A 21,520-nucleotide genomic window follows, 5' to 3' on the forward strand; every position below is an offset into this window, starting at 1 on the left:
CAGAACGTCTTTTTGGTTTGACAGCAGCATCCTGTTAGTGGCGAATACCACTCGTGTTGCTACTTTATAGTAGCAGCATGAAACAGCTAGCTGCACCTGTTGCTCAAATTTTTGAGATACCTTGCCCTTCCAGGGTAATCTGAGGTGGACTGGGCATTTTTCAGAGCTGAAAGTGTTGGTCTTGGGACTGTTCGGGAGCTTGCGTGATATACAGTGCGAAATAATCTGATCACAGTAGCCTTACCCTGCAGAATGCCTTTGCGCCCTTTTTTCAGCTTTAAACTTGCATGGTGAGCAAATGGTTCAGGCCCTATTGACAAGTTTACCGATAAGACCAATCTTATAGTGCGTGGAACTTTAAGAATCCCAACTCTTATACTGACCAGTGAAGGTAGACTTTCGTAGAGAATCCCCTGGCAGATTTCCCAGCTAGTAAGTCAAGAAGGGGAGTTCATTTGACTGCTCCATTCCATAGGTCAATTTGAATGAAGGTGGAACCCATCAAAACATTTAAGGAAATTGTTGCATGCAGCTGCGGATTTAAATATAGCAAAACGTATCATGTACATACATTGTGCCTTTTTCAGCTAAACAAAATAAGTGGCAGCCATTTGCTGACTCTTTGGTCAAGGCATTGCCCTGAGGAATCAGGGTCAAGCTGCCTGGTTTAAATTTCGAACAATGCTTAGCAGTCAACTGTCAGTTACCATCAGTAGTGCATTCTCCATGGCAACAGCACTTGCCAACCAATCAGCACTCTCTTCGCATACAGCATAAATTGTTGCCTTCCCCTTATATTGGCATTCTTGTGAGTGTCCTGATGAGTGCAAAATGAAAAGCTTAGACATGTCTCTTTCTTGTCAGCAATAATTTACCTTTGCATAACCTGTAGTAATTTGTGGCTTTGGTTCAGTAAAAGGAAAATGGACTGTTTAAGAAATAAGTATATGTAGTTCTTTTTAAACGAGTTATGACATGGACTTCATTAGGCAAAAAGCAATGGCCTGGATTTTAGGTTTATGGCAGGGTGAGGGAAGAAGAATGGAAAGTGAGTGCTCTGCTTGCTCCCACCCCAGGTCCCTGCCCCTGCTGCCTCAACTCGTCAATTCTAGCATCGGATAGCCATTAGTGACCATCGAGCAGAAGGGTTAACAGTGTGATGGGCATGGAGCACCCCAATCGGGAGCCTCAGCTGGGATGTCATGTGGCAGACAAAGTTATACTGTTGACGGGAACAGTTACAAATTTAAATGCCTCCTCTTTCAATCTCATTATCATGGCAGACTCCAAAGGGTTAAAGTTGTACAGATGCTAACATTTTCAGCAAGGATCTGCTGCTATAGTCTTCCATGGTCTCAATGGCGGGCCTTTTCCTTCCGCCCTTGTGCCACCTTTTCATTGCTGTTGTAAAACATTCTGACGCCTGAAAAATGCAGCTGGCAACGAAAAGTTGCAGTTGATTAGATGATTAATGAGCTCAATGGCTTGTTAGTTAGCCATTTCAAAATGGCAGGCGGGCTTCTGATTTCTGCTCGCCTTCTGTAATTTTGGAGACTAGCTGACATCGTATTGCCCAATGTCATCGCACCCTATTTTACAACAGTGCGGGAGTGCGTGGGGGTTGGCATTTGCAGCCATAAAATCTAGCCCAATGTCAGTTTCTGGAAGATCCTGGAAACAACTGGCTTTCATAAGTAACTCAACTAATTCCATCAGAAACAGATGAGAGGGAATGTTGGCAAGACGAGGAGAACTCTCCTCTTTTCAAATAGTGCCGTGGGATCTTTAACATGCAGCTAAATGGCTGGAACAGGCAGCTGGGAAATCTGATCTGAAGGACAATATCTCTGATAATGTAACACTCCCTCAGCCTGCAGTGAAGTATTAACCTAGGTGCTGAGCTCAAGTTCTGTTGTGGGGCTCAAACCTACAAGTTACTGACTTGGGTGAGAGTGCTACTCACCGAGCCAAGTGTGTACCATCTACAAGATGCACTACAGGAATTCACCAAGGCTCCTTCGACAGCACCTCCCAAACCCACAACCACAACCGTCTAGAAGGACAAGGGCAGCAGACAGATGGGAACACCACCACTTGGATGTTCCCCTCCAAGTCACTCACCATCCTGACTTGGAAATATATCGCTGTTCCTTCACTGTCCCTGGGTCAAAATCCTGGAACTCCTTTTCTAACAGCACTGTGGGTGTACCTACACCACATGGACTGCAGCGGTTCAAGAAGGTAGCTCACCACCGCCTGCTCAAGGGCAACCAGGAATAGGCAATAAATGGTAGCCCAGTCAATGAAGCCATGTCTAGTGAATGAATTTTAAAAAAGTTGCCAAAATTATCAGAGCAAATTCTTTGCTTTGTTATGCATCTGACTTTTGAAACTTTCCAGGGCATTTTGATGACAGCCAGACTGTAGGCTATCCTGTAATGTACTTAATTCAGTACCATGCTAATAGTTTTAATAGAAGTATTTATGAAATTATTTGTAATGGAAAGTCTCAGTTTTTGTTATTTTCTTCAGTTTGAGGAGTCTTGACCAAAGGAGGGCACCCTCAAATGGTGGGAGGAATATTTTTAATTTGTATTTTGTAAGTGGAAGATGCCCTGAAATGGGCAAAACTTGATATGGTTGTTATGTTGATTCAGCTAATGTTGCTATGCTTGATCCAGAATGTTGTTTTGCCTCTCCAAGTACTTGATTTCATTGCATATTTGTTTCAGATATTCATTGCTTTGCCTTTTACTGATAAGCTGTTTGCTAACTTCCACCTATGTTTATATGTCTGCTTTCTTGGTTTACTTTCAAATTGCATAAATTTACCTTATTTACGCTATCTAATTATGTTTTTGGTTTTATACAATTAACCTTTTTATCATTTTAAATTCACTCAGTTTGTAGTGCTGAAACGATGATGGGTTCTAGTCCTTGTCAGAATTTAGGCTGACACTTCTTTCATTACAGACAGTATTGTTTTGGAGGTGCGGTTCTTTGGATGTGACATTGAGCTGATGCTCTATTTACCTGCTCAGGCAGTTCAAGAGAGTGTTTAAAGATTCCACAGCACTATTTGAAAAAGAGCAGGAAGTTTACATAATGCCCAGTTAAAATGGATGCCAGATAAAACACTGTAAACCTAAGTCTGTTTTCTCTTTCCCATATTTTTCTCTCTCCCTTTGCCATTTTTTTGCCCCATACATTCATATAGGCTTGACTGGATGTATGTGGAAGAGTGTACACTCTAGTTTAAGAATTTTTTACAAAGTTTATTCAGAATGACTGCTCTAAAATTGTTAATGTAAAAAGCATTAGCCATAAAAGGTAGTTCAACATATATAAAGTTCATATTTTTCAGCTTTCATTTTAATTCTTATTTTATGTTATATGATGAATCTAAACATTTTTATTCACATTGCTAGCTTGAATTACCAAAGGTTAGTTAGTACAATTTGATTTTCTTTTAATGAAAGAGTAGAAATGGAATGATTACCCTGGTGGTTTTTATTTTCTCTCATTAATGCTCAGGTTAATAGGAATTGTTTAAGGACTCTTTTATAAGCTTGTAGCTTTCATTAGATTTCATAAGCAAAATTGTGAAATATGTTGTAAATTGACACTGAACATTTATTAATTTTTGTTTGTCTCTCTGCTGGATGTTTTTGATCAACATTTCTTATACCAAGAAAAAAACAGCTTCCATTCTCTTGGCCTTTTGAAAAAAAAATGCTTGATATAGTATTTGAATTATTGTGTTCAGTAGTTTGAGTATTTAGGTATTAATTTTAGATTCTGAGCAAAGAGTGTGCTATAAAAAGAAATTTGGTGCAGCCTGTAACTGATGTGTGCGGTTGGGAGAATTTTTTTGATTGTGTTTCGAAGGGTAATAAGCTGGGAGGAAAATGTGGTGTTATTAATGCAGTACTAGTTACAGTCTCTTGGATTCCATGTAGATGAATTGTTATATCTCATTTAATTTGTGCTGAATGGGGGCAGTGGCGGGGTGGGGGTGGGGGGGGGGGGGGGGGGGGGGGGGGTGGGGTGGTAGGGGAAGAGTTTTCTGAAAACTGAAAGCAAAGCATAATTTGTTGGCTGCAAATAACTAATTGTATAAAGCATAAAATCTATCCATTGAGTTCCTCTTGTTATAACTTCAAAGTAAATTATATGACTAAGTTGGCATTTCTTTCATCCTCATCTAATGAAGGTGCTGACACTGGAGCACAAACTGCTGCACAGCTCTCTGATATCTCAGCAAAGCCTAAGCAGTGAACGTTGACATGCTATTTAACCAAGAAGGTCATCATGGTTGATTGCATTTCACTGTGTTGCTGGAAACCCTAAGCCAGTGTTACATATTCCTATTCCCATACTTGATTACATTGTATTAAGAACCATCAAAGCAAAAACAGAATCAGTGGTTACGGCATTGTGTACGCCCTAGCTCGCTGCAAGCGCAATTCCCCGAGTGCCACTCCCTACTTTTTCCCTAGAGCCATGCAATTTTTTTTCCTTTTCAAATAATCCAATTCCTTTTTGAATGCCATGACAAAACTCTGTCTTCACCCTCTCTGCCAGTATATTCTAGATCCTAATCATGTTGTGATTGCTGCTTTTGCCAATTACCTTAAATCTGTGCCCTCTGGTTTGCGATCCTTCTCTCCATCTGCTCTGTCCAGTTCCCTCATGATTTTGAATACCTCCATCAAGTCTCCTCTCAACCGTCTCTTCTCCAATGGAAGTAGCCACAACTTTTCCAGTTCTTTTGCTTAACTGAGGTTCCTTATCCCTGGAAACTTTATTGTGAATCTTTACTGCACTCTCTTTTGCCACCATATTCTTCCTAAAGTGTGTTGCTTGGAACTGAGTGCAATACTCTCTTTGTTCTAGAGCCAGTGTTTTATATAGGTTTATCATAACTTAATTGTTTTTATACTCTGTGCCCCTATTTATATGAAGTGCAGGATTCTGTGTTCTTTGTTAACCACTTTTTCACAACCTGTCCGCCACCTTTGATGATTTATGCACGCACACACACGCACACACACCAAGGTCCCTCTGCTCTTGTATCCCTGTGAGAATCGCACCCTTTATTTTACATTGTCTCTTCACGCTTTTCTTAGCAAAATGAATTATTCATACTTCTCTTCATTAAATTTCGTCTACCACATGTCCGCACATTCCGCCAACCTCCTATGTCCTTTCAAAGCTTAACACTCAAAGCCTTCTAGCAGTTTACTATTTCCAAATTTTGCAGCATGCACATATTGAAATTGTCATGTACAACAAGATCTAGGTCATTAATTTAGATCAAAAAGAACAGAGGTCCTAATGCCAACATCTTTGGAACTCCACAATTAACCTCACTACAATTTGAAAAGCAAAAAAATTTAGGGGAGGCGGTGGCATAGTGGCATTCTCACTGGACTAGTATTTGAGACCCAAGGTAATGCTCTGGGAACTTGGGTTTGAATCCCACCACAGCAGATGGTGAAATTTTAATTCAATAAAAACTTGGAATCCTTGCCGATTTGTTGTAAAAACACATCTGGTTCATTAGTGTCCTTTAGGGAAGGAAATCTGCCACCTTACCTGGTCTGGCCTACATGTGACTCCAGATCTGCAATAATGTGCTTCACTCTTTCCTGCAAGCAGAATTTAGAAAGCTAAGCTAGAAAGCAGATTAAAAAACAGGACCTCAAAGGTAGTAATCACATGCGCTAGTGAGTATAGAAATAGGTTAGTCCAGATGAATGTGTGGCTGGAGAGATGTGTAGGGGGGGTGGGCTTTAGATTTCTGGGACATTGGGACCGACATTAGGGGTGGTAGGACCTGTACAAGGCAGACAGGTTGCACCTGAACTGGAATGGGACCAACATCCTTGCGGGGAAGTTTGCTAGTGCTGTTGGGGGAGCCTTTAAACTAACTTGGCAGTGAGGTGGGATCCTGAGAGGAGGTTCAGCAGGGGGAGATGCTCAGCCAAAATTAGAAGAGAAAGCAAGAGAGTCTGGAAGGCATAGAAATTATAGGCCAGATAAGACACAAGGGAGTTTGACAAGATTGGATGGTATTTATTTTAATGTGAGGAGTCTGACGAATAAGGCAAATGAGTTGAGGGCACAAATTAACACATGGAGGTATGATGTCATTGCTGTCACAGAAACATTGTTGAGAGAGGAGCAGGATTGGCAGCTCAATATTCCAGGATATAGGGCCTTCAGGCGAGACAGGGAAGGAGGTAAAAGAGGAAGGGATATCGAAATATTGATTAAGAAATCAATTACAGCAATAAGGAGGGATGACATCTTAGAAGGCTCCTCAAATGAAGCCATATGGGTAGAACTTAAAAACAGAAAAGGCGCAAACACATTGCTGGGACTGTACTATAGGCCCTCAAACAGTCAGAGAAATAGAAGAGCAGATATGTAGGCAAATTTCAGAGAAGTGTAAAAATAATATGGTAGTAATAGCGGGGGATTTCAACTTCCCCAACATTAACTGGGTTAACCATAGTGTGATAGGTTTAGAGGGAGTGGAATTCTTAAAATGCATTCAGGAGAGCTTTTTAAGCCAGTATGTAGAAGGCCTTATAAGAGAAGGGGCGGTCCTGGACTTACTTTTAGGGAATGAAGCCGGCCAAGTGGTAGAGGTATCAATGGGGGAAGATTTTGCAGATAGTGATCATAACTCCATTAGATTCAAGGTTGTTATGGAAAAGGACAAGGATGGGCCAGAAGTCAGAGTTCTGAATTAGGAGAAAGCCGATTTTAATATGATCAGATATGATTTGGCCAGAGTGGACTGGGAGCAGCTTCTCTTAGGTAAATCTGTGTCAGAGTAGTGGGACTCATTCAAGAAGGAAATAGGGAGAGTACAGGGCCAACATATTCCAGTAAAGACAAAGGGTGAGACCAACAAATCCAGGGAACCCTGGATGTCGAAGGGTATACAGGATTGGATAAAGGGAAAAAGGGAGATACCGAGGGCTCAAAACAGTGGAAGCCCTAGAGGAGAATAGAATGTGTATGGGGGAACTTAAAAAGGAAATTAGGAGAGCAAAAAGGGGGCATGGTAAAACATTGGCAGATAAACTAAAGGAAAATCCAAAGTTAATTTACAAGTACATTAAGAGTAAGAGGATAACTAGGGAAAGAGTAGGGCCCATTAAGGACCATAGTGATAATTTGTGTGTGGAGCCGGAAGACGTAGGTAGGGTTCTAAATGAATACTCTGTGTCGGTGTTCACAAGTGAGAGGGATGACGTGGGTGTGGGAAACAGGCAGAAGGACTGTGATATAATGAAAGAAATTAGCATAGAAAGGGAGGAGGTTCTAAGTGGTCTGGCAGGCTTAAAAATAGATAAACCTTTAGGCCCGGATGAAATGTATCCCAGGCTGTTGAGTGAGGCAAGGAAGGAGAAAACGGGTGCTGGCAATAATTTTCAATACCTCTCTGGCCACAGGAGAGGTGCCAGAGGAACAGAGGACAGCCAATGTGGTACTGTTATTCAAGAAGGGAGAGAGGGATAAACCAGGGAAATACGGGCCTGTCAGTCTAACCTCAGTGATGGGGAAACTATTGGAAGTAATTTTGAGGGACAGAATTAATTTACACTTGGAGAGGCAAGGATTAATCAAGGAGAGTCAACATGGTTTTGTTAAGGGGAAATCATGTCTGACCAATTTGATTGAATTTTTCGAAGAGGTGACCAGGTGTGTAGATGAGGGCAATGCGTTTGACGTAGTCTACTTTGACTTCTGCAAGACTTTTGATAAGGTCCCGCATGGGAGACTGATAATGAAGGTGAGAGCCCGTGGGATCCAAGGTAATTTCGCAAATTGGATCCAGAATTGGCTGAGTGGCAGGAAGCAGAGGGTGACGGTCGAGGGGTGTTTTTGTGACTGGCTGCCCCTGTCCAGTGGGGTTCCACAGGAATCGGTGTTGGGTCTCTTGCTGTTTGTGGTATGTATAAATGATTTAGACTTGAATGTAGGAGAGTTGATCAGTAAGTTCGTGGATGACACGAAAATTGATGGGGTGATCAGTAGTGAGGAGGATAGCCTTAGATTACAGAAGGTTGTAGACAGGCTGGTCAGATAGGCTGATCAGTGGCAAATGGAATTTAATCCGGATAAGTGTGAAGTGATACGCTTGGGCAGGACAAACAAGGCACGGGAATACACGATGAATGGTAGGACCCTGGGAAGTACGGAGGGACCTTAGTGTGCATGTCCACCGCCCCTTAATATAGCGGGACAGGTAGATAAGGTGGTTAAGAAGGCATATGGGATACTTGCCTTTAATAGCCAAGGCATTGGATATAAGAGCAGGGAGGTTATGCTGGAACAGTATAAAATGCTGGTTAGGCCACAACTAGAGTATTGTGTGCACTTCTGGAATCCGCTTTATAGGATGGAAGTGATTGCACTAGAGAAAGTGCAGAGGAGATTTACCAGGGTGTTGCCTGGGCTGGAGAGTTTGTTATGAGGAGAGATTGGATAGACTGGGGTTATTTTCCCTGGAGCAGAGGAGTTTGAGGGGGGACATGATTGAAGTGTATAAAATTATGAGGGGCATAGATAGGGTAGACAGGAAGGAACTTTTCCCCTTGGAGGGATCAATAACCAGGGGGCATAGATTTAAGGTAAGGGGCAGAAAGTTTAGAGGGGATTTGAGGAAGAATTTTTTCAACCAGAGGGTGGTGGGAATCTGGAACTCACTGCCTGAAAGGGTGGTAGAGACAGAAACCCTCATAACATTTAAGAAGTATTTGGATGTGCACTTGCGATGCCATGGCATACAAGGCTATGGCCCTTGTGCTGGAAAATGGGCCTTTTTTCTGTGTTGTAGACTTCTATGACTCTATCTTCTAACCGTTGCCCACAATCGTTCGACACTACTCTGTCAAACTTTTGTTCAGGATTTAAACATTGCTTCTTTTAAAATTGAACTCAATCAGTGGCAACCAGGTGGCAAATTGAAGTTATGTTTACAATTCTTTTTGCCTAAAATGTTACACAGTTCTATCTTAGTTTGCAGATAGAAATTATTATTCATGAGATAGATTAGGTGAAAGAACATTCTACCTGTCCTGTTTCATCCTTCTAACATGTCGTCACCATTAGAATTTCCATTACAATTTTGAATGACCACTTGGGCAGACAGGTGTGATGCCACTTTAATGCACCAAAGATGGGCACTTTATGTGCATCCACCACTAAGCAATTTTATTTTGTTTTTGACAGAAGCAGTGGAAACTGACTTGTTTCTGTCCTGAAGTTCTGTTTTTTCCTTCCCAAAAATCAATTAACCAGTTTGGGTGGATTAACCTGGATTCTCTTGTTAAAAGTTGACAGTGCACCTGAAATTATATTTTTAATTCCTAGGTTTTGATGGAACAGAAGTTAGTTTCCAAAGCAAAGCGAATCTGGAGTACTCCGAGTCCTGAAGTTGCATGGATTTTATCACAAGTTAAGAAACATGCTTGGGAGAACAGGTAAGTTAGAACTGGATGTTTTGTGGCGAGCCTAACAAAGACCAAAATATGCAGCTGTAGTTTGCTGTACTTGTATATTGGACTGTGTCTTGAACAGAGAGGGATGGGAAAGGAAGCTTCCTTCAACAGGACAGTGCCTCCCCTTGTCCCTGCATCTGCCACCAGTGCTCTGAGAGTTTTAAATTATATGTATGATCCCTTATCTGAGAGAAGGGATTTTAATACAAGAGCAAGTTACAGCAGATGCCGTAAATCTGAAACATAAACAGAACATGCTGGAAATGTTCAGCAGGTCTAGCAGTTTCTGTAAAAAGAGGAACAAGGTTAACAGTTTAGCTTTTTACTCTTGTCGTCTTTCCTCATGTTTTTAATCTTTGGTTCTTAAGTGTTCTTGAGGACCTTTTGTTGTGGCCTGCTTTGATGCTTTGTTTATGTGGTCCGTTTCTGGTTGCCATTGAAATGAGTTTAAGAATTGCACAAAGGCTAAGCATTAACATTGTTGGTATCTGTAAGGCTTGGGGATTCTCATTAGAGAAATCATCTCCTCTCTAGAAAGTTATGTTTGCTTTCCTTAATCTCCTGTGGTTTTTTTTTTCATCCGTCTGTAACTGCCTCTTAATTTCTTTCTCATTCTAATTTTGGATCCCCCTCTCTTCTGTTTGTCTTCCATTCTGCTTTTCTTCTTGCCCATATTTTCTTTTTGTCTGTCTTGTTTTAATTCCGCTGTCTGGAGTAGAAATTATGTTCCAAAGGTTTCCAGGTTCAAAACAGTCACCTCAAAGTTTGCAGCGTGTTGTTCTGCAGATGAGGTGTTCGTGCTGCCGTAAAGCTATTGCTCAGTAAGACTGAATGAAACTGTAGAGTTTTTAAAATTCATTCTTTCACAAGATGTGTATATTGCTGGCAAGGTCAGCATTTGTTGCCCATCCCTAATTGCTGTTGAGAAAGTGGCGGTGAGCCAACTTCTTGAACCATTGCAGTCCATGTGGTGCAGGTACACCCACAGTGCTGTTAGGGATGGAGTTCCAGGATTTTGACCCAGTGACAGTGAAGGAATGGTGTTATAGTTCCAAGTCAGAATGGTGTGTGGCTTGGAGGGGAACTTGCAGGTGTAGTGTTCCCATGCTTCTGCTGCCCTTGTCCATCTAGGTGGTAGAAGTTACGAGTTTGGAGGGTGCTGTCAAAGGAACTTTGGTGAGTTGTTCCAGTGCATCTTGTGCCATTGTGCGCCATTGGTGGATGGGGTGCCAGTCAAGTGGGCTGCTTTGTCCTGGATGGTGTCAAGCTTCTTGAGTGGTGTTGGAGTGCACTCATCCAGGCAAGTGGTGAGTATTCCATCACATTCCTGACTTGTGCCTTGTAGGTGATGGACAGGCGTAGGGAGGTGAGATTACTTGCTGCAGAAGTCCTAGCCTCTGACCTGCTCTTGTAGCCGTGGCACTTATATGGCTGGTCCAGTTCAGTTTCTGGTCAGTGGTAACCCCCAGGTTGTTGATAGTGGGGGATTCAGCCATGGTAATGCCAATGACTGTCATGGGGAGGTGGTTAGATTCTCTCTTGTTGGAGGTTATTGCCTGCCATATGTGTGACATGAATGTTATTTGCCACTTATCAGCCCAAACCTAAGTGATGATTGGGTTTTGCTGCATGTGGACGTGGACAGCTTCAATATCTGTGGAGTCACGAATGGTGCTGAACATTGTGCAGTCATCAGTGAACATCCCCATTTCTGACCACCTGATGGAGGGAAGGTCATTGATGAAGCAGCTGGGCTTAGGACACTACCCTGAGGAACTCCTGCAACTCCTGTTGTTCTGGGACTGAGATGATTTGCCTCCAACAACTACAGCCATCTTCCATTGTGCTAGGTATGACTCCAACCAGTGGAGCATTTTACCCCATGATTCCGATTGACTTCAGATTTGCTATGGCTTCAATTATTGACTGGGATAATAATGGTGTAAAGGGGTAAGAGTTTCTGAAGTGTGTTCAGGGAGATTCTTTACATCACTCTTTCCAGTTCAACAAGGAAGGCAGCATTGTTCAATCTGGGTTGAGGGAATGAGATGGGATAAGTGGTCATGTCACTAGGGGAACAGTTTAGAGGATGATACTATGATAAGGTAGATACGTATCATAAGGTTAGAGATGGAAAAGGACAAGGACCAGTTCAGAGTAAATGTAATTAATTGTGGGAGGACCAATTTCAATGGGCTGAGAACAGATCGGGCACAGGTAAATTAGAACAAAAACTGGTAGGCAAAATTGTATTTAAAATATGGGCTGCCTTTAAAGAGGAAAGAGTTCTGGTATAGTCGAGATGCATTCCCATGAGGGGGAAAGGTAGGACTAACAAAGCCGGGGCTCCCTAAATGACGAAATAGAGAGAAAGATCCATCCATCCATTTTCACATCACTTCTCCTGGTGAGGGTCGTGTTGGCAGCAAGCTGAGCAGGACCGACCTGACTTCCCTTTCCTCAGCCATAGATTCCACCTTCTCCTGGCATTCCAAGGCCAGCTGAGATGTAATCCCACCAGCGAGTCCTGGGTTGGCCTTGAGGTCTCTGCCCAGTGCGCCATGCCTGGTACAGCTCCAGTGGGAGCCTACCGGGGGCATCCTCATTAGATGCCCAAACCACCTCAATTGCCCCCCCGCCCCCTTCCCCCTTGATCCAGAGGAGCAGTAACTCTACCCCGAGGCTCTCCCGGGTTGCTGAACTCCTCGCCCTGCCCTGGAGAGTACACCCAGCAACCCTGCGGAAAAACCTCAATTCTGCCACTTGTACCTGCAATCTTATCTTTTCGGTCATTACCCATGGTTCATGACCATAGGGGAGGATGGGGACGTAGATCGACGAGTAAACCAAGAGCTTTGTCCTAAACCTCAGCTCCCGCTTCACCACCAAGGGCCAGTATAGTGCCACACAGACCCACTGGTCAATGTCGTGCTCCCCACTACCATCACTTGTGAGCAAGATCCCAAACTTGAACTCCTCCACTAAGGAAAGTTGTTCCCCCCCACCCCCGCCACCTCACCTGGACAAAGAACCCACTCTTTTATGGGGGAAGAATCATGACCTCCAATTTGGAAGTGCTGATCCACATCCCAGCCACGTCACACTCAGCAAATAAACATTTGAGTGCGTGCTGGAGATCACTGTCAGATGAGACAAGAAGCACAGCATATGCAAACAGCAGCGATGTAACCCCTCATTCCTTGGCTGCGTCTTGATGTCCTGTACTTGAAAATCATGAACAGGAGTGGAGGCAAGATGCACCCTTGGCGGAGTCCCAATGCCCACCTTGAACCAATTTGACTTTACACCGAGAATGCGGACACAATGCTTGCTCCGCGAATGGAGGGACCTGAGAACGCAGAAACAGCACCGGCACCTCATGTTCCTGCAGCACTTCCCACAAAATATCCCAAGGAACATGGTCAGATGCCTTCTCCAGGTCGACAAAACAGAGGTAGACTGGATTAGCTAACTCCCATGAACCTTCAAATACCCATGAGAGGGCAAAGAGCTGGTCCACCGTTCCATGGCCAGGGCGGAATATGCATTGTTCCTCCTGAATCTGATGTTTGACTAACAGACAAACTCTCATCTCCAGCGCTCTGACATAGGCTTCCCTGGGGAGGCTGAGGATTGTGACCCCTCTGGAATGCACCCTCTTGTCCCCTTTCTTAGAGGTTGGGATCACCACCCCAGTTTGTCAATCCAGCGGTACTGTCCCCGCCTGCCACGCAACAACTACGATACCCCAATGGTGTCCACCGTCTTCAACATCTTTGGACGAGTGTCTTCCATTCCTGCTGCCTTGCTGCTGTAGATCTGCCCTTGATCACCACAGCAACCTCAGCAACAGCGATAGATCTGATCTCACTGGAGGGTTCTGGTGTTGCCTCCTGTAAGGAGGGTGTGTCCATCGGGTTGAGGAGCTCCTCAGTGTTCCTTCCACCTCTTGGTGATCTCTGCCGTGGTGATCAGTGTTTCTCCGTCCTTGCTGAGAACAGCTTCGGCAAAGTCCCGCTGACCCCTCCTAAGGTGCCGAATGGTTTGCCAGAACAACTTTGCCGTCCGATAGTCCATCTCCGTGGCCTCTCCAAACACTTCCCAAGCCCAAGCTTTTGCTTCAGTGACCGCTGCGATTGTAGCCCTCCTGGCCTGCTGGTACCCCTCAACCTAATCAAGAAACCTATCTGCAAGCATTGCCCAGAAGGCCTCTTTGTTTGGTTTGACAGCCTCCCTCACCACTGGTGTCCACCAGCGGTCCTAGGATTGCCGCCATGCCAGGCACTGACCGTCTTCAAGCCACAGCTTTATGCAGCCGCCTCGATGATTGAGGTCATGAAAGTGGTCCATTTGGACACTCTTGTCCTTGACCTCACCGGGGGTACAAGAGAAATTCTTCCGGAGGTGCGAGTTGAAATCATTTCGCATGGAAACGTCTGCTAGACTTTCCCAGGCCACCCTCACAGCACGTTTGGGCCTCCTGTGACTGTCCGGCCCATGTCCCACACGCCGAATCCAACTCTCCAAGTGGTGACCAGTTAACAGCTCCCCACTTTTCACCTGACTGTCCAGAACATATGGCCTTGGGTCCGGTGAGACAACAATAAAGTCTATCATCGACTTTCGACTGAAGGTGCACTGGTACCAGGTACACTTATGAGCATCCTTGTGTTTGAACATGGTGTGCGTTATGAATAATCCATGACTAGCATTAGAGAAAGCTGAAGCAGAAAAATGTTTCAATTGAATTCTGCTTTTGAATTCAATTGAAAACTGCTTTGGCACGTAGATCAGTAAAACATGCTGCCTGAGATTGTGGAATTCAGTACCCCTGGACACATTAACCAGCTTGACAAAACTTTTGTCCTGGTCTAAAGTGAAAGATGTTCTCCTTGGTAGATATTCTTATTGATAAAATATTGAATATCTGACCATTGCTGTCTTATTCACTTTTTGTAATGCTCTAAGGTAATCTCAAGTACTGCCCTTTCTACTCCTCCTTGCTCTCCATTTTGAATTGGTACTCCTCCATTGTAAGTGTGCAAATTCATGGTAATTTTAATTATCTTCGTATATAACATGAGGATTCCACTTTCTGGCTTTCCTAACAATATGTCATGACTCGCTTGGGTCTCTGGCTGACACCCACCATCTCTCTCCCTTCTCTTGGTTTTTGGAGACTTTACTGTTATTTAGCACTGATGTACTTTTTAATCTTTGCACTCAATATTTACTTTTAACCTTCCAACTTATTATGGTCTTTATTCTTTGGAGTTTAGACGAATGAGGGTGATCTTATTGAAACGTACAAGATTCTGAGGGGACTTGACAGGATAGATGTTGAGAAGATGTTTCCACCAGTGGGGAATCTCAAACTAGGGAACATAGTTACAGAGTAAGGGGACACGTTTAAAACTGAGATGCGAAGGAATTTCTTCTGAGGGTATTGAATATCTGGAATTCTCTACCCCAGAGAGTTATGGAGGCTCGATCACTGAAAGCATTTAAATATGAGGTAGATAGATTTTTGAAATATCGGGGCGGGGTTGAGGGCTATGAGGAGCTGGCACGAAAGAGGAGTTGAGGCCTGGGGCAGATCAGCCATGATCTTATTGAATGGTGGAGCAGGCTTGAGGGGCCGAATGGCCTACTCCTCCTAACGTTCTTATGAAACCTTTTTATTCATTTTGGAAATATTTTATTTGCATGCTTTTTTTCTGAAGCTTTCTCAAATCTTCTGGTTTGTATGTCAAAACACAATTTCATTCATTTAGTTACAGAAAATTACATCCTTGTTCAGCTATTTGCCATGTGGTTGACCGATGTGCTTCATTCTACCAAATGGATTTTTTTCAGGATGAGGGTGTAGGGCGGGGTGGTGGGAAGGTGGTGTTTTTATTTTAATTACGTGGTTTTTATACGTGCCTGGGACATATGCTAAACTTTAATTAGTTGACATAGAGCCTGCTATTTATTGAGTGTTTCACTTTTTTTCTCTGTTAACTTGATAAGGAAAATACTTAATTATTCTATTACTCAGTGCACCTTGCTCTTACAGTTGCCTTGGCCATTTAGCTCAGCCAGTAATCAAAAGCAGCTGCTAGATGCAAGAGTGCATAGATGTCTGAGTGTTAGGTCAACTTTTCTTGAATGCCAATAAAAATACTTGTTTTCCCAAAATTCAACTTTATGGTTTGAATGACCACTTTTAAACCATATCTCCTGCAAAGTAAGAAATGCTTCCCCTCTGCGACTTAAAGTTAATCTCCAGTTTCTACCACCACCAGTGGTAAGCTTGTAACCATCACAGTACTTAACCCAAATGTCATACAGCTCATGCTCTCCAGGCACACCTCAAACTGGAAGGGAAATAAAAAATCCATTATACTGCTGGGCTTTCTCTACAGTTGAGGTATATACATTAGGGAACTTTCATATGCCCATCATTTACTAAAATTGTTGTTACATTAATGTGCACCTACAGATGTTTACTTTTGGCATTCCCCTTCATTATGTTTGTATTTTAGCCGAATATGATGGAATGGAAAAACTAAAAGCTACTGTTTAGCTAACCTCTGGTTTTGAAGTGTATATCATGGTGGTGAAGAACTTCCTTTTCTGTTTCTTAGTTGAAACCACTGAACCTTTCAATAACCGGAATCTTGAATTTCATTAATGATGTGTAGGTTAGGGAGTCTCTGTAATCCTACCCCGTCTCTTTCTGGTATACATATATAAAAAGATTTTCTTTGTTAAATTTGCATCCTCCTCTGCCGGTGTAAATTTCCTTTAACTTAGTGATCCCTTTTACATGTGAGCTTTTAGTAAAACAACTCTTAAAGTTACCTTGGGGAATCCCAGTTTGATAGCACATGCATGACATTCTGCACAAAAATAACAGAAACATATATAGATTTACTAAAATAGATGGGGCTTGTTAGGTGCCTGTTTATGTAGTAAGGGAAATAATTATGTAATCCTGGCTGTTAAGTTGGAAAATTGCAATCATTTTCTCTAACTAATTCCATAAGAAAAGGATGAAAGACATGCATTTATATAGAGCCTTTCACAATTGCCAGATGTCTCAAAGTGCTTTACAGCTAATGCAGCACTTTGAAATGTCACTTTAGTATAGGAAATGCAGCACAGTTTGAGCACAGAAAACTCCCATAAACAGCAATGTATTGCTTGAGGGGCACCACACTGCACTGAGCACAGCTGACCTTTGCTGCCTGCCACAAGCATATTGGAAGGATTTACAGGTTGATAATCAACTTGCATGACCACGTTATGGACACACCTTCCGTGGCCATCAAGTTCTGGAGTGGGATTTAAACCTGGAGCTTCTGGCTCAGAGGAAGGGACACTATCCACTGTGCCGCAAGACCTCTTTGTGATGTTGATTGAGGGATAAATATTGACCAGGACATCAGGAATAACTTTCCCTGCTCTTTGATCTTTTACATCCACCTGAGAGGACAGGCAGGGTCTCTATTTAACATCTCAGAATCTCATAATTTTAACGGCACAGAAGGAGGCCATTTGGCCCATCATGTCTGCACCAACTCTCCAAATGAGCATTATGACCTTGTGCCATTGCCCTGCCTTTTCCCTGTGCCTCTGCACATTTTTTATTCAAATAATCATTTAATACCCTCGTGAATGCCTTGATTGAACCTGCCTCCACCACACTTCCAGGCAGTGCACTCCAGTCCGGAGCCACTCGTATGGAAAAAGCTTTTTCTTACGCCACGTGTGCTGCTTTTGCACATCACTTCAAACCTATGCCCTCTCGTTCTTGATCCCTTTGCGAGTGGGAACAGCTTTTCCCTATCTACTCTGTCCAACCCCAGATTTTGAACATCTCTGTCAAATCTCCTTTTAGCTGCCTTCTCTCCAAGGAGAACAGTCCCAATCTTTCCAATCTATTTTTGTAACTGAAATTTCTCATCCCTGGAATCATTCTTGTAAACCTCTCCTGCACTTTCTCCAATGTATTCACATCCTTCCTATAATGTGGCACCCAGAACTGTACATAGTACTCCAGCTGAGGTCCAATGAGTGTCTTATATAAATTCAGCATAACCTCCTTGCTTTTGTACTCTATTCTCCTTTTTAATAAAGCCCAGGATACTATATGCTTTATCAGCTGCTCTCTCCACTTGTACTGCCACCTTTAATGATCTACGCACATATACACCCAGGTCATGCTGTTCCTGCACCCCCTTAAGAATTGTACCCCTTATTTTATATTGTCTGTCCATGTTCTTCCTACCAAAATGCATCACCTGACACTTCTCCACATTTAACTTCATCTGCCACCTATCTACCCATTCCAACAACTTGTCAATGTCTTTTTGAAGTTCCATACTCTCCTCCTCACAGTTTACAACACTCCCAAACTTCATATCATCCGCAAACTTTGAAATTGTTGCCTGCATTCCAAGATCTAGATCATTAATATATATTAGGAAAAGCAAGGGTCCCAATACCGACCCCTGGGCAACTCAACTGCAAACCTTCCTCCAGCCCAAAAAATATCCATTGACCATTAGCTTCTCTTTCCTATTTTTCAGTCAATTTTGTATCCACATTGCTGCTGTTCCTTTTATTTCATGTGCAATAACTTTTCTCTCAAGTTGTGTGGCACTGTATCAAATGCTTTTTGAAAGTCCATGTATACTACATCAACAGCATTACCCTCATCGAACTTTTCTGTTAACTCTTCAAAAAACTCCAAGTTAGTTAAACATGATTTTCACTTTAGAAATCCATGCTGGCTCTTCCGCATCAACCCATGTTTTTCCATGTGACTACTAATTCTATCCCGAATAATTGTTTCTAGAATCCTGCCCAGCACTGAAGTTAAACTGACTGGTCTGTAATTGCTGGGCTCATCCCTGCAACCTTTTTTGAACTAGGGTATAATGTTTGTAACTCTCCGGTCCTCTGGCACCTCGCCTGATTTTAAAGAAGACTGAAAAATTATGGCCAGTGCCCCTGCATTTTCTACTCTCACCTCCTTCAATATCCTTGGGATATATATCATCTGGTCCCGTTCTTGTCAACTTTAAGTACTGACAGTCTATTCAACACTTCCTCCTTATCAATTTTGAACCCTTCTAGTGACAGAATTTCCTCGCCTGTCACCATGGCCTGGATAGCATCTACCTCCTTGCTAAAGGCGGATGCAGAATATTTAATACCTCAACAATGGCCCCTTCGTCCATGTATAAATTCCCTTTTAGATCCCTAATTGGCCCTACTCCTCCTTTTGCCACCCTTCTACTATTTATATGACTATGGAAGACTTTGGGAATCCCCTTTATGTTGGATGCCAGTCTTTTCCCATAATCCCTCTTCACTTCTCTAATATGCTTTTTTACCTCCCCTTTGAACCTTCTGTATTCCTCTTGTTTCTCAATTCTTCACTGTGCGGTGAGAGCGCCTTTGATCTTATGACCCTTAATCAGAACATAATTTTAAGATAGGTTTTAGGTAATTGTATTTTTTTTGTTAACGAAGAAATAATTTGTCTTGATCATATGAACAGTATGCTAAGCGGTTTAGAGAGATCTGCATCTTCCTGTGGTAGCCACCTAGCCTGCCTGGTTTTCTTGAATGATGTAGTCAGCAACATTAATAAAATGAACTTCTTCCAAAATTATCTTGAATGCATTACTTTTTAAAGTTTCTAGTTAGGAGAGAAAATAGAGCAAACAAGTTAAATTCTGTCAAGGGACATACTTTTACATTCCACCCATCTGTGGCAGTATAATTAATGGGCTGTAGCTTCCGACCTCCAAAACAATGTATCCGGGGGTGTACCCCAAAGATGTAATGGGCACCCCCTCGAATTTTCCAGATAAGGATTGCATGGCAATTGCCCAGGAAGTTCAAACTTTCTTTGGGCAATTGCCTTGCACTGGGAACCATTTGAAAATGTGGTTTAAATCACAAACTTTGGATGGCTCTGACTGTTACAGCGACACATATCCAGAAAAAGTTAGATTTAAAACCACTTGTAGCTTTGGGTGACTATTGTACTGACAGACCTCCCCCCGCCCCCACCTGAGTCAGAAGGTCAGGCGAGAAAGGATCACCTGGGTTTCCAAGTAAGTAATTTTGAGCGGAGTGGCAATCCGCCTCAATTGCCAACTCACTGGAAATTATAGCCCAATATGCTTAATTTCCTTGCATCTTGTGATGACCCATGTACTTTGGGAAAAGCCTGTATTTCCTTTTTGTATAATGTCCCCTTTGATATCAGAGTGAAAGACGGATAATTGGTTTCCTGGTTTTGACATCTGCTTCATTCCAGGAAACGCCAGTGTAATCTGAGGTTGCCGTGGGGATAAAAAGCTAAGAAACAAAAGGGTCAATTGAATGGTAGTTGCAGTGGTGGGGTTCTAACCTGTATGGTGGCAGGCTGTTTGGAACACAGAATTGGTATGAGTGGAAACAAGAGGGGCTCTCCGTGAATGGATCAGTTTTCTGTTTGGCAGCTTAGAACAGATCCTGGTGTTGAAGCAGGCTCTGAGAATATAGCAGAGACTGTGCTACTGCATGTGTTTTACTGTCAGAAAGGACAGAGAACTGAAGACAGGAAGAGCAGGGGACTGTGAATTGGACAAGACGCTTTGCTGCTCTTTGTTGCCAGAGCCAACCATACCGTTTAAAAGGATCAGAAGGGATTCTCTGCCGTCAGGACTGTTGTGATCTGAGTGTGTGAAGGTTTGCAGATGTGCGCCTTGGTGGTGGTAACAATGTCTGGGGACTTCAAATAGAATACAGCTGCTAATAAATGTGATTCTATCATGTGACTGAAACGACTGAGTGGGAAATGAGAGACCCTACATAAGAGGTTGAGTTAGAAACACGGATTGCACGTGCTGCCACATTTGTTTGGGAAGTAATGCAAGTGTTTTTACTTACGTGAGGCATGACTTTGTATTGGCTATGTAAAGTGAAATGTGCCCTTTTATTTGAAATATTCTTTACATGTTAATTAATTTAATTTTTGTTGGTTTTAGTTGGTTTGTTACAATAAAACTTGTTAAAAGTGAAATCCTATGCATCAGTTTTCTTTGTGATGTCATGGGGATTCCTTTTATTTAAAATTTATCAGTTGTTATGGGGATCCTAACCATCTCCGATACCTTTGCTTTGACTGCCAGGCAGTGATCCTGTGAAGATCCTTGTAACAAAGTGATGCAAGAGAGACTCTTAAAATATTTAAGAGCAAGCTACAATGATTTTTGGATTCTGATTATTTTAGAAAAATGTAAATGGTATATAAGTTGGGTATTATGCTGGAAAAAAACTGTTTCTATATCTGTGTAAATGATATGCCTAGAAATAAATTGTATTCTTAGTTTTAGTCAGAATGAAATAGTCTGACTGTGGTGTTCTGCCTTTTGGAGCAGAAAGGAAAATAGGGTGGGAAACCCAAATAGTCTCCAGTGTGCAGAGCAAGGTAATTATTGGCTTGTAACACACTATCCCATGTCACCTGTTTCAGTTCATAAGGGGCAAGGTTTGTTTATGGAAATTGCATTTTTGCTCTGAATAGGAGTTTGACTGAATGGAAATTTATATTGTAACATGGTTCTCTTGAAAATTTACAGAGAGTTGGTGGCGGATGCTCTCCTGGATGACGGGTTCCTTATTCCTACAGAAGAGCAGCTGAAATTTTTAAATATTGAGTGTCCAGGTAACACAACAGATTCAATTGCAGGCCCTACTGAGAGAAATCTGGGCACACAATTGTGTTAAAAGGAAAATCAATGTTCATTGTATCAGAAAGTGATAATTGGTGAGCTTCAAATGCTAATAGCCATTTAGGAATATTTTGTAGTGTCAATGACGGAAGTGTGGCTTAAAAATAGTGAGGATCGGGCACTTGATACTTAGGGATACAAAGTGTTCAGAAAGGCTTGGAAGGATGTGGGGGGGTGGGGGGGGGAGCGGTTGCGGCAAGGCTAGAATCTATTTGGATA

The 21,520-nt window shown here is 42.6% G+C and overlaps 1 protein-coding gene across 3 annotated transcripts in view; it reads left to right on the forward strand.

The window, feature by feature from the left end:
• The window catches only part of las1l (LAS1 like ribosome biogenesis factor), a 100,222-nt gene that overhangs the window by 26,903 nt on the left and 51,799 nt on the right, over window positions 1-21,520 (forward strand). For all 3 annotated transcript variants that reach the window (XM_041196365.1, XM_041196366.1, XM_041196368.1), the window contains 2 exons: window positions 9,394-9,503; window positions 21,149-21,234. In XM_041196365.1, the coding sequence (XP_041052299.1) occupies window positions 9,394-9,503; window positions 21,149-21,234 (196 nt within the window). The remainder of the gene's footprint in view (window positions 1-9,393; window positions 9,504-21,148; window positions 21,235-21,520) is intronic.

Source organism: Carcharodon carcharias, chromosome 9 (genome assembly GCF_017639515.1).
Source record: "Carcharodon carcharias isolate sCarCar2 chromosome 9, sCarCar2.pri, whole genome shotgun sequence".
NCBI classification, from domain to species: Eukaryota; Metazoa; Chordata; class Chondrichthyes; order Lamniformes; family Lamnidae; genus Carcharodon; species Carcharodon carcharias.